This window comes from Balaenoptera ricei, chromosome 20 (assembly GCF_028023285.1).
Source record: "Balaenoptera ricei isolate mBalRic1 chromosome 20, mBalRic1.hap2, whole genome shotgun sequence".
NCBI classification, from domain to species: Eukaryota; Metazoa; Chordata; class Mammalia; order Artiodactyla; family Balaenopteridae; genus Balaenoptera; species Balaenoptera ricei.
In genome coordinates, this window is record NC_082658.1 from 41,354,903 (window position 1) to 41,371,510 (window position 16,608).

Sequence of the window (16,608 nt, forward strand, 5' to 3'; positions counted from 1 at the left end):
CTTTCTCAGCTGTGGTCAGAGAGAAAGAAATGACGTTGGAAGAAGAGTGAGAGAGGTGCAAGTGGCTAGCTTTGAAGAAAGAGGAAGGGGCCACGAGCAAAGGAATGTGGGTGAACTCTAGAAGCTGGAAAAGGCAAGGAAGCATATTCTTCCTTTGACCTCCGGAAAGGAATACAGCCCTGTTGCCATCTTGATTTTTAGCCTAGTGAGATCCATGCCTTACTTTTGACCTACATAACGGTAAGATAATGAATTTGTGTTGTTTTAAGCTGCAAATTTTGTGATAATTTGTTACAGCAGTAATAAAAAAACCAATACAGAGAGAGATAATCCATATTTATAGATTGGAAGGCTCAATACTTTAAAGACGTCACTTCCCCTTCAGTTGATTTAAAGATTTGTGCACTCACAGTCAGAATCCCAAAAAGTTCATTGTTGTCATTGTGTTTTTGTAGAACTTGACAAGCTGATTCTAAATACACAGAGAAGTATGAAGGGCCAAAAATAAAAATAGCAAAGGTGATATTAAAGAACAGTGGACTTGTATTACCAGATATTAGAACTTGTTATAAAATAACAGTATTAAGACAATGTGATATCTGCATAAAGTCAGACAAACCAGTGGAACAGTATTGAGAGTTCTTAAACAGACCTACATAGGTGTGATCACTTGATTTATAACAAAGAAGACATTGCATTGCAGATGCAAAGAGGTGGTCTTTTCAGTAAGTGGTACTGAATTAATTAGTATTCATATGGTGAAAACATGCATCATTATTCCCACCCCATTATAATACATGGAAAGTAATTTAGGTAGATTATAAATCCAATAAATTTGAACGGTAAACAATAAAATGTCTAGAAAATAATATAGGAGATATTTTAATGACTTTGAGGTGGCAAAGAGTTCTTAAACAGGACACAGAGAGCACTAAGCATAAAGAAAAGTTTTAAGTTGGACTTCAGTAAAATTAAGAATTCTTTTTATCAAGAGATACCATTAAGAAAGTGAAAAGAGGGACTTCCCTGACTGTCCAGTGGTTAAGACGCCACGCTTCTGATGCAGGGGGCACGGGTTTGCTCTCTGGTTGGGGAACTAGGTAGGATTCCCCATGCCACACGGCATGGCCAAAAAAAAAAAAAAAAAGTGAAAATATAAGAATATATTTGCTATACCTGTATCCAACAAAAGACTTGTATATAGGGCATACAAAGAGCAAAAATCAATGAAAAAAAGGCAGAAGCTCAATATCAAAGTGTACAAAAAACTTGAACAGGTGCTTCACAAACAAGAATATCCAAATAGCTAATAATTATGAAAGGGGACTAACTTCTTTAGTCATAATGGAAATACATTTTAAAATCACACTTGGAGTACCATTAGACATCCACTAGAATGGTTAGCTTTGAAGTGATATGAAACATTGTTGAGGATAACAAGCAACTGGAACTCTTACACATTGCCAGTAGGAATAGAAATTCTTACAAGTATTTTGGAAATTGTTTAGCTGTTTTTATGTATACTCTATGACTCAGCAAATCTACCCCATGTATGTACCCTACAGAAACTTGTATATCTGAGCGCCAAAAAACATAGAATAAGCTCTTTTATTTATTTGTTTGTTTGTTTGTTTATTTGTTTATTTATTTATTTATTTATTTATGGCTGCATTGGATCTTAGTTTCTGTGCGAGGACTTTCTCTAGTTGCGGCGAGCGGGGGCCACTCTTCATCGCGGTGCGCGGGCCCCTCACTGTCGTGGCCTCTCTTGTTGCGGAGCACAAGCTCCAGACGCGCAGGCTCAGTAGTTGTGGCTCACGGGCCCAGCTGCTCCGCGGCATGTGGGATCCTCCCAGACCAGGGCTCGAACCCGTGTCCCCTGCACTGGCAGGCGGATTCTCAACCACTGCACCACCAGGGAAGCCCAGAATAAGTTCTTATAATCACTTTTTGTTACAGCCCCAAACAGAAAATGACCCAAGTACCTATCAACAATAAATACATAAACAGAAATGGTGGCACATGCATACATATGGTTTACTTTAAAGCAATAAAAATAAATATACTAGTGCTACACACAACCACATGGATGAATCTTACATAATTTTGAGTGGAAAATACTGGGCCAGAAAATTCAAAAGCAGACAAAACCAATCCATGGTGGTAGAATTTAGTATAGTGAACACATCAAAGGGGTACAGTGGTGTCTGGGAAAGAACTCAAAGTGGAACTTTGGGGGAGGTAGCAATGTTCTGTTTCTTGACTAGATGAAGGTTACATAGGTGTGTTTACTTTGTGAAAAGTCACTAAACTGTACACTTAAGATTTGTTCACTTTTATCACTTTGCTGTACATGTGAAACTAACACAATATTGTAAATCAACTATACTTCAATTAAAAAATCTTTTAAAAATATTGTTCACTTTTAAGCATGTATATTATATTTCCTTTTTATTAAGTTTGCTTACAAAAAACCAGATACCTGTGCTTCCCTCATGGCGCAGTGGTTAAGAATCCACCTGCCAATGTAGGAGACACGGGTTTGAGCCCTGGTCCAGGAAGATCCCACATGCCGCGGAGCCACTAAGCCCGTGCGCCACAACTACTGAGCCTGTGCTCTAGAGCCCGCGAGTGACAACTACTGAGCCCATGTGCCACAACTACTGAAACCTGCATGCCCTAGAGCCCGTGCTCTGCAACAAGAGAAGCCACCACAATGAGAAGCCTGTGCACCGCAACCAAGAGTAGACCCCGCTCACCACAACTAGAGAAAGCCCGCGCGCAGCAACGAAGACCCAACACAGCCAAAAATAAATTAAAATAAAAAAAAACAAAACCCAAAGCCCAAGTATTCATCAGTAGGAGAAAGGATAAAATGGTATTTTCAAACCGTGGACTATTACTCAGCAATAAAAAAGAATGAACTACTGATACGTGGATGAATCTTATAAACCTAATTTGTGTACTGTTAAGTAAATTGTAGCTCAAAATGTAAACAAAACTATACACAGGCATGCTGATGTATTTACAGGGAGCTGTACTAATAGCTATAATTTACTTTGAAATGCACGCAAAAATTAAGATGATGAATTGAGGGATGAATAGATTAAGTATAATAAAAATGTAAATGTTAGACTTAGGTAATGGGTATGAGGTGTTCAGTGTAAAATTCTTTCAACTTTTCTGTAGTTTTGAAAGTTTTCATGTTAAATGTTGGGGGAAAACTCATATCTTTTGTGATGATATTTAGAGAAGGCAAATAAATTGAGGAGAAAATGAGCCTTAAAAAAACATATTTAGCACTAGTGGCAATAATGTTTTTCTTAGTGTTGTTCAAATTGAAATGCCACCATTATCCTTCATTTTCTATATCCTTTTCATCTCCCCTTCACCTCTCTGCCCAGGTGCCATGGTATGCTCTTCAGATTTCAGGAAAGGAAGTAATATTCTCTATGTGAGATAATTAAGATATATAGTGTTAATGAAATATTCTGAAAAGTAGTTTCTTTCTTCCTTTCTTTCTCCTTTTCTTCCTTTCTTCCTTTCTCTGTCTCTCTCTCTGTCTCTTTCTTATCACACAGAGATTTGGAAATTGCTTTCCATTGCAATGGTTTGTTTAAAAAGAAACAACAACACAAAAAACTTAAGTTTAAAGTTCAGATTTGCTTAAGTGGATCATTGATAATTCATCAGTTGAAAGCTATTGCTGATTAAGATTCCCATCTAGAATATGGATCTCATACAGAGAATGTGAAATAGTCTATAGTCCAGTCATTGGCACCAAAGAAGTTTAATTTACCGCTTTTATCTCTAGGTATGTCACATAGTTCTGGGGTTAAGACCAGCTACTCCAGAAGAGGAAGGACAAATTATTAGGTAAGTTTGTAGTTCCAATCTGTATATTTTTCATTAAATAGTTGAAATTTCTGACACCTGAAATATATTGTTACTGAGTAACAGCATGTCCCATTTTAATGTTATCATTACAGTAGCACTTTGTTTCTCCAAAATAGTTATATAATGAAATGTTTTTGTTAAACTAACTTCCTAACCAAGGGATTGGGTTAAGATATTTAAAGTGTACAATGTGATGACTTGATATAGTGTATTCATTATGAAAGGATTCCACCCATTGAGTTAATTAACACACCATCATCATCAGCTCACATATTTATTTACCTTTTGGGGGTGGAGGGTGAGAACATTTAAGTTCTGCTCTCTTAGCAGGTTTCATTTATATAATACATTGTTATCAACTATATCACATTGGATTTGAAGACCTTATATATCTTATAATGGAAATTTGTACCTTTTTACCGACCTCTATTTCTCCCAGCCCCTGGCAACCACTTTTCTCTTCAGTTTCTGAATTTGACTTTTTTTTTTTTGATACCATGCAGTATTTGTCTTTCTCTGTCTGGCTTATTTCACTTAGCTTAATGCCCTCCAGCTTCATCCATGTTTTTGTAAATGACATGATTTCCTTCTCTTTTAAGGCTGAATAAAATTCCATTTTATATGTATAAAAACACCACATTTTCTTTATCCATTCATCCGTTTTGGGACACTTAGATTGTTTCCATACCTTGGCTAGTGTGAATAATACTCCAATGAACTTGGGAATAGAGCTGTCTCTTCAAGATAATGATTTCGTTTCCTTTGGATATATACCCGGGAGTGGGATTGCTGGATCATATGGTAGTTCCATTTTTAATTTCCTGAGAAACCACACTGTTTTCCGTGATGGCTGTATCAGTTTACGTTCCCACCAACAGTGTACAAGGGTTTCTTTTCTCTACATCCTTGCCAGCATTTGTTATCTCTTATCTTTTTTATAATAGCCATCCTAAAAGATGTGAGATGATATCTCATTGTGGTTTTGATTTGTATTTCCCTCATTTTTAGTGATGTTGAGCACCTTTTCATGTAGCCATTGGCCATTTGTATGTTTTCTTTAGAAAAATGTCTATTCAGGTTCTTTGCCCATTTTTTTTTTTCTTTGCCCATTTTTTTAATTGGATTGTTTTGGTGTTTTGCTAGTGAACTATATGAGTTCTTTGTATATTTTGGATATCAAGCCCTTATCAAATATGTGGTTTGCAAATATTTGCTCCCATTTTATAGGTTGCCTTTTCATTTTGTTGATGGTTGCACTATTGGCACTCTATCACATATGCACATACGTGTATACCTCTGATGGAATTTGTAAATTTTTTACAAAAATGAGATATTCTGAAATATAGTTTTACTTTCTGCTTACGTTTCCACTGCAGATAATATAAAATGACACTTTTATTTATCAATAAAAGCCTCTTATAATTTAATTGATTGGCTAATAGGTCCTATTCATTCCCTAATTTTATCTCTATTTTTCTTTAACGTAAGTGTATTGGAACAATTTAGTCATAAAGTCTATAAGCCTTTGATTAGGGATTTACTTAGGCAGAATTACTTGAAGTCATATACGTGGGTTAATGAGCCTGTATATTTTTATAGTTATAATTCAATTTTTAATACCTTAAGTATCTTTCATTGCTTTAGGATTACTATTATACTACATGTTTATATAGAAAGTTTTAGAAATATGACTGAATCTCTACTAAACTTTGCTTTTAGAATAAAGTCTCAACATATAGTTTGTCACTTGACTTTTTCCTGAAGTAGTGTGTATACCAATTTTTTAGTAGTTTCTTTTGGCTTTGGACTAATGGATAAAAGAGATTTTACTGAAACAGAGTTGTTGGGAACACCGGAGAACAAGATTACATAGTCACATTTAAATAGGCAGTGCCAATTGAGATTTAGGTTAGTTGAAGTAGTAAATATATTCTGCAACTTTTTAAAATGGATTTTTAAAAATGGTTACTTCTTAAAGAAGGTTAGGCAAAATCCATTTTTTAAAATGTTGTTTTCATAAAAACTGTAGTCTCGTGTAGTCTTTTTAACTTTCATACTCAGAAGACTTCTTCTTATTTACAGTTTACAGATGTTGACAGTGTTGCTTGATTTTCTCTAATGTTTAACTCTCGTAAAATAAAAATTAAAAATACATTGAAGTGTACAAATGAGATAGTGTAAGGAAATACTAAAAGGCTTTTATGTAGCTGCAGTAACTTTTTTTTCTGACAGCACTGCAATATAATTTCATGTTATACTAATATCTTCTTAAGTCATTATGACTTAGCATAGATATTAAGAATGCTGTGTAAACTGTATATATATTTCTTGGCTTAATTATTTTGCAAATGTTCATAGTAACCCTATTTAAAAGTATAATGTTGAGATAATCTTATATTTTTATAAAACTTTGTTCTTTGCAAAATACTTCCACTTGGATTATTTCATCTAGTCCTCAGAATAACTGCATGAAATTAATTTCATCATCCCATTTTGTAAAAGAGAAAACTGAGATTCACAAAAGTTGAGGAACTTACCTAAAATTACATGGAGGTGGCAGAATCAAGTCTAGGACTTTTTTCATTAAAAACACAACTACTGCTTTCCGTATTTCTTATTTTTCAATAAATCTGAATTTTAAATCCTAGATTCCAAATTTTTTATTTCATTTGGATTTCTGAGTTTTGTTTTATTTTGCCTCCACTTTTCACTTCAAAAATTCATTTTACTGTGATGGTTTTTGATGGATGAGTCAGGGAATCACCCTTCTAGTTGCTAGACGGGATGCTACCTGATTCATGAATCATTGAATAAACTGAATTAGATCTTCAAAAAAAAATTTTTTTTTAATAAAAAGTAAAGGATGAGGGACTTCCTTGGTGGTCCAGTGGGTAGGACTCCACGCTCCCAATGCAGGGGGCCCGGATTCAATCCCTGATTGGGGAAATAGATCCTGCACGCATGCCGCAACTAAAGAGTTCACATGCCACAACTAAGAGCCGCATGCCGCAGCTAAGAAGTCCACCTGCTACAACTAAAGATCCCACGTGCTGCAACTAAGACCCAGCACAGCTAAAATAAATAATAAATAAATAAATATTTTTTAAATAAATAAATAAAGGATGAGTCAGGTTGGTACATAGGCAATGAAGTGAAAGAAATATTTGTCTCAAAGAAAAAAAAAGAAATAAATATTTGTTGCTAACTTAAAGAATCAGTACTTTGTTTAAAAATCAGTATCATGGACTTCCCTGGTGGCGCAGTGGTTAAGAATCCCCCTGCCAATGCAGGGGACACAGGTTTGATCCCTGGTCTGGGAAGATCCCACGTGCTGCAGAGCAACTAAGCCCATGTGCCACAACTACTGAGCCTGTGCTCTAGAACCCGTGTGCCACAACTACTGAGCCTGCGCGCCTAGAGCCCCTGCTCCGCAACAAGAGAAGCCACCACAATGAGAAGCCTACGTACCACACTGCAATGAAGAGCAGCCCCCGCTCGCTGCAACTAGAGAAAGCCCACGCGCAGCAATGAAGACCCAAAGCAGTCAAAAAATTAATTAATTTATTTAAAAAAAATCAGTAGCATGATTTCTGCAATGGCTGAGTGAAGATCTCAGCAAATTCTTTCCCCGAAAAGCAACTGGGCAAAATTGTCAACCAACCATTTTAGGACTCTGGAAACTGAACAGAGTTATTCAACAAATTGAGAAGCATTTATTCAAGAAAAACTACTAAACCTTGGTAAGAATAATGGGATTCTGTAGTATTTCTACTTGAGACTGTTCCCATGCCCTCCCATCCAACAGATCTGCATGATAGTTTTACCAGGGCAGGCCAGAGAGAGCTGACTTGATTTGCAGTAGAGCAGGGCTGAGTGCCTGGCCAAGAGAATTGTAAAAAAAAATGGGGGTGGGGGGTGGAATTAGAAGTTTGGGATTAACATATACACACTACTGTATATAAAATAGATAAACAACAAGGGCCTGCTGTATAGGGAACTATATTCAATATCTTATAATAATCTATGATGGAAAAGAATCTGAAAGGAATATATATATATATATATCTGAATCACTTTGCTGTATACCTAAAACTAACACAACATTGTAAATTAACTATACTTCAATTTAAAAAAGAAAGCAAAAAAATAAAATAAGAATATAAACAATCTTATAAAAAAATTGTAAGAAACAGTAGAGATCACATGGTGGCAAACGATCAGGGAACATCACTAGCTTGGGGTTGAGGTACTGGTTAAAGGAAGCAGCAGACTGACAGCCCAGTCAAAATTTTAACAAAGAGATCCAGAGAACAAGATAACCATAGTGAGTATTAATAAACTTCCCCATATTCTAAATGATTTGGAAGGCTGCTAGTATATACAAGACTACATGCAAGCTCAGAAGACACCAAAGCGAGCCTTAGCTGTCTATTCATTCCTGGTTTAATGGTAATCCTTGCACATGCAGAAAGTAAAAGCCTTCCCTTGCACAGAGAAGGTTTGTAACCTTTCTGAACTTTGCATGTGTTTCTCAAATGGTGAACACAGATCCATCAGGGAAGAGGTGCAAGTGGCTCCAGATGTTTAAGCACAGCCTCTCACTAGTCATTGGCTGGCAAGTAAGTTATGCTCTTCCCAAGAAATCCAGGCTTAAAAATAAATAGAAGAAATAATAATAAAGAAAACTGGGACTTCCCTGGTGGTCCAGTGGTTAAGAATCTGCCTTCCAATGCAGGGGACGTGGGTTTGATCCCTGGTCGGGGAACTAAGATCCCACATGCCGCGGGGCAACTAAGCCCGCGTGCCACAACTACTGAGCACACGGGCCACAACTAGAGAGCCCAGGCACCACAACTAGAGAGTCCATACATTCTGGAGCCCATGCACCACAGCTAGAGAGAAGCCCACGTGCTGCAACGAGGAGCCCGTGTGCCACAGCAGAGGATCCCGCATGCCTAAACGAAGATCCTGCATGCCACAACTAATACCCGATGCAGCCAAAAATAAAATAAATAAATATTTTAAAATAATAATAAAGAAAACTGAGCAGCCTTATACTTGCAGAAGAGACAGACTCTACAGAATTAGTTCAGGAAGTCACAAGGAAGAACACATGTGGGGGCGGTCAGAATCCAGAGTTGCTGAAATATATTATCAAATATGTCTGGTTTTCAATAACAAAAAATTACAAGACATTCAACAGAATAGGAAAATATGACCCGTATAAGGAGGGAAAACTAGTTGATAGAAACTGTCTCTGAGGTGGCCACTGATGTTAGACTTAATACGCAGACTTCAAAGCAGTATTTGAATATAAGTGTTTTCAAAGAACTAAAGTGGGCTTCCCTGGTGGCGCAGTGGTTGAGAATCTGCCTGCCAATGCAGGGCACACGGGTTCGAGCCCTGGTCTGGGAAGATCCCACATTCCACGGAGCAACTGGGCCCGTGAGCCACAATTACTGAGCCTACGCGTCTGGAGCCTGTGCTCCGCAACAAGAGAGGCCGCGATAGTGAGAGGCCCGCGCACCACGATGAAGAGTGGCCCCCGCTTGCCATAACTAGAGAAAGCCCTCGCACAGAAACGAAGACCCAACACAGCCATAAATAAATAAATAAATAAATAAAAGAACTAAAGTAAGCTTTGTTTAAAGAATTAAAGTATCATGACAGTGACTGCTCAAATACATAATATCAGTAAAGAGACAGAAATTTTAAAAGAGAAGCCAATAGAAATTCCAGAGTTGAAAAGTACAGTAAGTGAAACAAAAATTCACAACAGATTTGAACCGACAGAGAAATAACCAGCCAAATATAACATAGACCAATAGAGATTTTTCCAATATGAAGGACAGAAACAAAAGAATAAATAAAAGTGAACAGCACTTCAGGGACATATGGAATGCCAGAAATAAGTATACCAACATAAACATAATGGAAGTTCCAGAAGGAAAGGAGAGAGAGAGAAAAGAGCAGAGAAAAATATTTGACAAATTAATGGCTGAACCTTCCAAAATGTGTTGAAAATCAGTAATTCAAGAATTCCAGTGAACTGCAAGTAAGTGAAACATAAAGAGATTCATATCTAGACACATGGTCAAACTGTTCAAAGCTATAGGCAAAGAGAAGATCTCAAAAGCAGGAAGAGAAGAATGACTTCTTTTGTAGACGGCAACCCCAATACAGTCAACAGCTGACGTTCTTAAAAGATGGAGGTCAGTAGCCAGTGGGATGGCATTTAAAATGCTGAAAGGGGAAAAACTGTCAATCCAGAATTCTTTATCCAGCAGAACTATCTTTCAGAAATGAAGGTAAATATAAATACTGAATTTGTTGCTGGTAAACATGTCCTAAGATGAATGCTAAAGAAACTTCTTCAGGCTGAAAGGAAGTGACACCAGACAGTAATTTGTCTCCACACAAAGAAATATAGAGCACCAGTAAACATAATTACATAGTTAATAAAAGACAGTATAAATATATATTTTCTGTTTCTTTTTACTAATTTAAAATTAATGAGATAGTGATTTAAAAATTGTGTTTTTGTAACATAGAGAATGTGTGACAATAATAATACAAAAAGAGTAGGAGGCAGAGCTATATTTGAGTAAGGTTTCTATATATCACTGCAAAAATTTAGAGTTAATCTGAAGTAGAATATGTTAAGATCCATATTGTAACTCTAGAGCAGCCACTAAGAAAATAATCCCAAAATATGGTTTCTTAAAAAAAATGAAAGTGATATACTAGAAAATATCTATTTAATGCAAAAAAGGAAGTAAAGGAGGAATAGAGGAACAAATAAAAATACTTGAAATAAATAGAAAACAAATAACTAAATAGTAGGCATAAATCCAAACCAATAATTACCTTAAATAATAATGAATTAAACACTCTAATCAAAAGCTAAAGATAGACTGAATCTTTTTAAATCCAACTACAGACAGTCCCTGAGTTATGATTTTTTGACTTTATCATGGTTCAAAAGCAATAACACATTTAGTAGAAACCATATTTTGAATTTTGATCTTTTTCTGAGCTACTGATATGTGGTACGATACTCTCTTGTAATGCTGGGCAGCAGCAGTGAGCTGCAGCTTCCAGTCAGCCACTTAATCACAAGGGTAAGCAACCAATACACTTACAACCATTCTGTACTAATACAACCATTGTGTTTTTCACTTCCAGTATAATATTCAATAAATTGCATGAGATATTCAACACTGTATTATAAAATGGGTTTTGTGTTAGATGATTTTGCTCAACTGTAGGCTAATATAAGTGTTCTGAGCACGTTTAAGGTAGCCTAAGCTAATCAATCTATGATGTTCAGCAGCTTTTGTGTATTAAACACATTTTCAACTTAAGATATTTTCAACTTATGATGAGTTTATCGTGCCATAACCCCATCATAAATTGTGGATGATCTGTACTTGAGTTTTAAAGACACAAATAGATTGAAAATAAAAGGATGAAAAAGATATAACCATGCAGATAGTAATCATAAGAGAGCTGGAGTGGCTATACTGATATTAGAATTAAAATGGCTTTTATGCAAAAAAATGTTACTACAAACAGACATTTTATAATGATAAAAGTTTCAATTCATCAGGAAGATATAACAATTGTAAATACATATGCACCCAGTAACAGAACACTCTACCCAGCAAACAGCAGAATACATATTCAAGTGCACATGGAATACAGTCTAGGACAGACTGTATTCTAGGCCATGGATTTTCATACTCTGGCCCTTTGGCTAACTTGGGAATGCTACCTGATTTTTATACAGCCTGCAAGCTAAAAATGTTATTTTACATTTTTAAATGTTTGAAAACCATCAAAAGGGGATTAATAATTTGGGACACTTTACAATTAAATGAAACTCTAATCTCAGGGTACACAAACAAAGTTTTATTGGAACACAACTATGCACATTCAAAGAAACCTTTGGGGAATGGAAATTTGTTAACCTGATAAAGATTTCTTGAAAAACCTACAACTGATATATCTAACGGTGGAACACTGAAGACTTTTCCCATAAGATCAGGACAAAGGCAAGGATGCTTGCTCTTACCACGTCTATCAACTTTGTATTAGAGGTTCTAGCCAGTGAAATCAGGTAAGATTAAATAAATAAATTTTTAAAAGTCATCCAGATTATAAAGGAAGAAGTAAAACTGTTTCTATTTGCAGACATAGATTCTAACTCTTAAAGAATCCACAGAAAATCTATTAATCTAGAATTAATAATTAGTTCAACAAGGTTGTAGGATACAAAATCAATATAAAAAGTCAATTGAATTGCTATTTACTAACACTGAATAATTTGAAAGTAAACTTAAAATTAAGACTCTAGTTCCTTTCTCAATAGAATCAAAATAAATAAAATCCTAGGAAACAAATTTAACGAAAGAAGTGTGAGACTTGTGCACTGAAAACTACAAAGCCAGGCTGAGAGAAATTAAAATCTTTGTAAATGAAGAGACTTTCCATGTTCATGTGTTTGAAAACTCAGTACTGTCAAGATAATCCTCCCAAACTGATTTATAGATTCAACATACCAATCAAAATCCTAGGTTTTTGGAGAAACTGACAAGCTATTCCTAATTTTCATATAGAAACACAAAGAACTCAGATTAGCCTAAACAACTTCAAAAAAGAACAGAATTGGAGAACTTCCTGAATTCAAACTTACTGTAAGGCTGCATTAATCAAGGTAGTGTGGTACTGGCACGTGGACAGACACAGAGATCAATCAAACTGAACTGACAGTTTAGAAATAAACCTTTATATATTTGGTCAATTAATTTCCTACAAATTTGCCAACAAAATGTAATGGAGAAAGGGTTGTCTTTTCAACAAATTGTGTGGGAATAGTTGGATATTCACCTTGAAAAGATTTAGATCCTTACCTATACCATACAAAAAAAAATGTAGTCCAAATGGATCCCATAGACCTAAACATAAAAACTGAAACTATAACACTTCTGGAGAAAAAAAATAGAAAGTCTTTGTGATTTGGTGTTGCCAAGGATTTCTTAGATATAACACCAAAAGCACAATCCATAAATGAATTTGTTTTGATAAACTGGACATAGTCAAAATTAAAAACTTTCAAGGTTCAAGAGATACCATTAACACAGAGACTGGGAGAAAATATTTGCATATCATTTATTCGATAAAGGACTTGTTTCCAGGTTATATAAGTGAGTGTTACAACATTAGAAATTTTTAAATCCAAGTAAAATATGCAAAAGACTTGAATAGGCATTTCACTAAACATATATGAATGAATGGCTAGTACACCCATGCATTTTCAGGGAAGGCAAATTAAAAGCACAATGACAGCAGTGACTCAGTGAAACTGGTGTAGTAGGTAGCTCCAAGAGCCTGTCTCTCCACAGAAACATTGAAAAATAAAGGAAAAACTGTCAAAACAAACTTTGTTAGAACTCTTAAAAAAAAAAAAAAAGGCCAACTGAAAAGCAATAGGAAAACTCTGGCATTTATATTTGCCCTTATCTGGTTCATTGTCAGTCTTGAAGATGGCAACCCATGTTCCTGGTTTAGGCACCTGTGCTTGGTTTCACATGGAACAGAGCACACCATGTTCACAAAGATTTGTGTTTGTTTGTTCTAACCTGTCTGGATTTATTTGAAGAACTGACACAAGGAGTTCATCTCTGGTATGCCTAACTGAGAATTTAACCAGGCTGGAAAAGCAGTGGGCATTCCTCAAAAATATTGTAAAGCAAATGAACAAACCGTAATGACCTGGGGCAAAAGATTATAGTTGAGCCGTACAACAGAGTGCCAAAAGTCTAGGAGGAGAAGCTGGAGAGAGTTTCCTTGGAAAATTAGGGCATTTGAAAGCACACTTGTGTATACTAGCAAATTTAGAAAGCCTTGCACGAACTCGTGGCAAGATGCATGCTCAGAATAGACCTGAGAATACCCCTATGTTTTCACCTCTGGCTAATCTCTAGACTGAGGGCATGTATAAAGTGAAGGCTAAGGCAGCTGTAAAGAGCCTGGATAAGCATTGAAGAATTCCCCAGCACAGAGCTATTCTGTAAAGACAGGAGTGGTTTTTGTTTCCTCCTCATCTTCTTCCTCTGCCCACCCTGCCCTCCTCCATCCCCTCCTCCCTATTCTTCCTCTCCTCCTCCCTTTTTTTCTTCCCCCTACTATTCCTTTTCTCTCCCTCTCCCCTCGCTCCTGCCATTCAAGGAAATCTCTGTCAAAACACCAGCTGAACACGAGTGAAGTGAAGAGAGACTTCAGAGACCACACGTAACAGACTTTACAAAAAATAGTTTAGGAATGTCACTGAACAAACACTATAGCAAGCAACAAAAACCAGCAGAGGCAGGGGGAGGATCAGATTTCCAGAGTTGCCACATTATAATTTTCAAAAGGTCTAGTTTTCAACAAAAATTATGAACCATGCAGCAAAACAAGAAAGTCCATTGCCCATTCATAGAAGAAATTAACAGAAACTGTATCTAAGGAAGCACAGACATTGGACTTAGTAGACAAAGATTTTAATCAACTATCTTAAATATGTTCAGAAAGCTGCTGGAAACCATGAACAAAGAGGTTAAAATAACCAGGAGAATAATGTATGGACAAACAGATAATATCAGTAAAGAGAAAGAAAGTATAAAAAGGAACCAAGCACAAATTCTGGAGCTGAAAAGCACAATAAGCAAAATGAAAAATTCAGTAGAGAGGTTCACCACCAGATTTGAGTAGATAGAAGAAAGAATCAGCAAATTTAAAGGTAGTTCAATTGAACTACCCCAGACTGAGGGGTAGAAAGGAAAAAGAATGAAGGAAGATGAACAGAGCCTAGGAGACTTGTGAAATAGCAGCAAGCATTCACATGATGGAAACCCCAGAAGGAGAGGAGAGAGAGGAAGTGACAGAATATTTGAAGAAAAAACTTACCAAATTTGATAAAAGACAAGAACCTAAACATTCAAAAAGCTCATTGAACAGCAGGGTTAAACTCTAAGAGATCCACATCAAGACACATTATCATCAAGTTGTCAGAAGCCAGGGACAGAATTTTGAAAGCAGCAAGAGGGAAGCTACTTATCACATACAATGGATCCTCAATAAGATTTAAAGTGCTGAAAGAAAAAACAAAAAACAAGAATTCTATATCCTGCAAAAATATTTCTTCAAGAATGATTTGGATTTTGAAATTAATTCTTATACATGACCCCCAAAGCATAAGCAACCAAAGAAAAAAATGGATAAATTTGGCTTCATCAAAATTTAAAAACTTTTCATCAAGGGCATTGTCAAGAAAGTGAAAAGAAAGCCTACAGAATGAGACATAATATTTGTAAATCATAGATCTGACAAGGGTCAAGTAAGTAGAATATATAAAGAACTCCTACAGCTCACCAACCAAAAGATAACTCAATTTTAAAATGGGCAAGGGACTTGAATACACATTTCTTCAGAGATGATATACAAGTGGTTATCCAGCAGTTGAAAAGGTGCTCAAAAACATGAGTCATTAAGGAAATTTTGCAATTCAAAACCACATGAAATTCCACTTTGCACCTACTAGGATATTTTTAATTTTTAAAATGGAAAATAAATTTTGTGATGATGTGGAGAATTTGGGATCCTCATTGCACCACTGGTAGAATTGTAGAATGGTGTAGCTGCTTTAGAAAACAAGTTGGTACTTCTTCAACATGGAATTACCACATAATCCAGCAATTCCACTTCTAGGTATATATTTAAAACAATTGAAAATAGACACTCAAATACTTGTACCCAAATGTTTATATCAGCACTATTCACAATAGCCATAAGGTGGAAACAGCCCAAATATCAACCAGTAGATGAATGAATAAACAAAATGTATATCTATGCCATGAAATATTAGCCATAAAAAGGAGTGATGTACTGATACATGCTACATCATGGATGAACCTCACAAATGAAGAAGCCAGACACAATAGGTCACATATTATATGATTCCATTTATATCAGTGGTCCCCAACCTTTTTGGCACCAGGGGCTGGTTTCGTGGAAGACAATTTTTCCACAGACTCGGGGGTGTGGGGTGAGGGAGAAATGGTTCAGGCAGTAATGTGAGTGATGGTTCAGACGGTAATGCGAGCAATGGGGAGCGATGGGGAGCGGCAGATGAAGCATTGCTTGCTTACCCGCCACTCACCTCCTGCTGTGCGGCCGGTTCCTAACAGGCCACAGACCAATACTGGTCCACGGCCTGGGTGTTGGGGCCTCCTGATTTATATGAAATATCCAGAATAGGTAAATCTATTGGTACAGAAAGCAGATTGGTGATTGTCAAGGGCTGGGGGAAGGGAGTAATAGAAAATAACTGCTTAGTTGGGATGTATGAAAATGTTTTGGAGAAGTTCACATAGCATAAAATTAACAATTGTAGCACTGTTGGTGGGAATGTAAATTGATACAGCTGCTATGGAGAACAGTATGGAGATTCCTTAAAAAACTAAAAATAGAACTACCATATGACCTAGCAATCCCACTACTGGGCATATACCCTGAGAAAACCATATTTCAAAAAGAGTCATGTACCACAATGTTCATTGCAGCACTATTTACAATAGCCAGGACGTGGAAGCAACCTAAGTGTCCACTGACAGATGAATGGATAAAGAAGATGTGGCACATATATACAATGGAATATTACTCAGCCAT

General features: G+C 36.2%; 1 protein-coding gene across 2 annotated transcripts in view; it reads left to right on the top strand.

Moving 5' to 3' along the window:
* The window catches only part of USP32 (ubiquitin specific peptidase 32), a 196,527-nt gene that overhangs the window by 130,317 nt on the left and 49,602 nt on the right, over window positions 1-16,608 (top strand). For both annotated transcript variants that reach the window (XM_059907602.1, XM_059907603.1), the window contains exon 11: window positions 3,815-3,876. In XM_059907602.1, coding sequence (XP_059763585.1) covers window positions 3,815-3,876 — 62 coding nt within the window. The remainder of the gene's footprint in view (window positions 1-3,814; window positions 3,877-16,608) is intronic.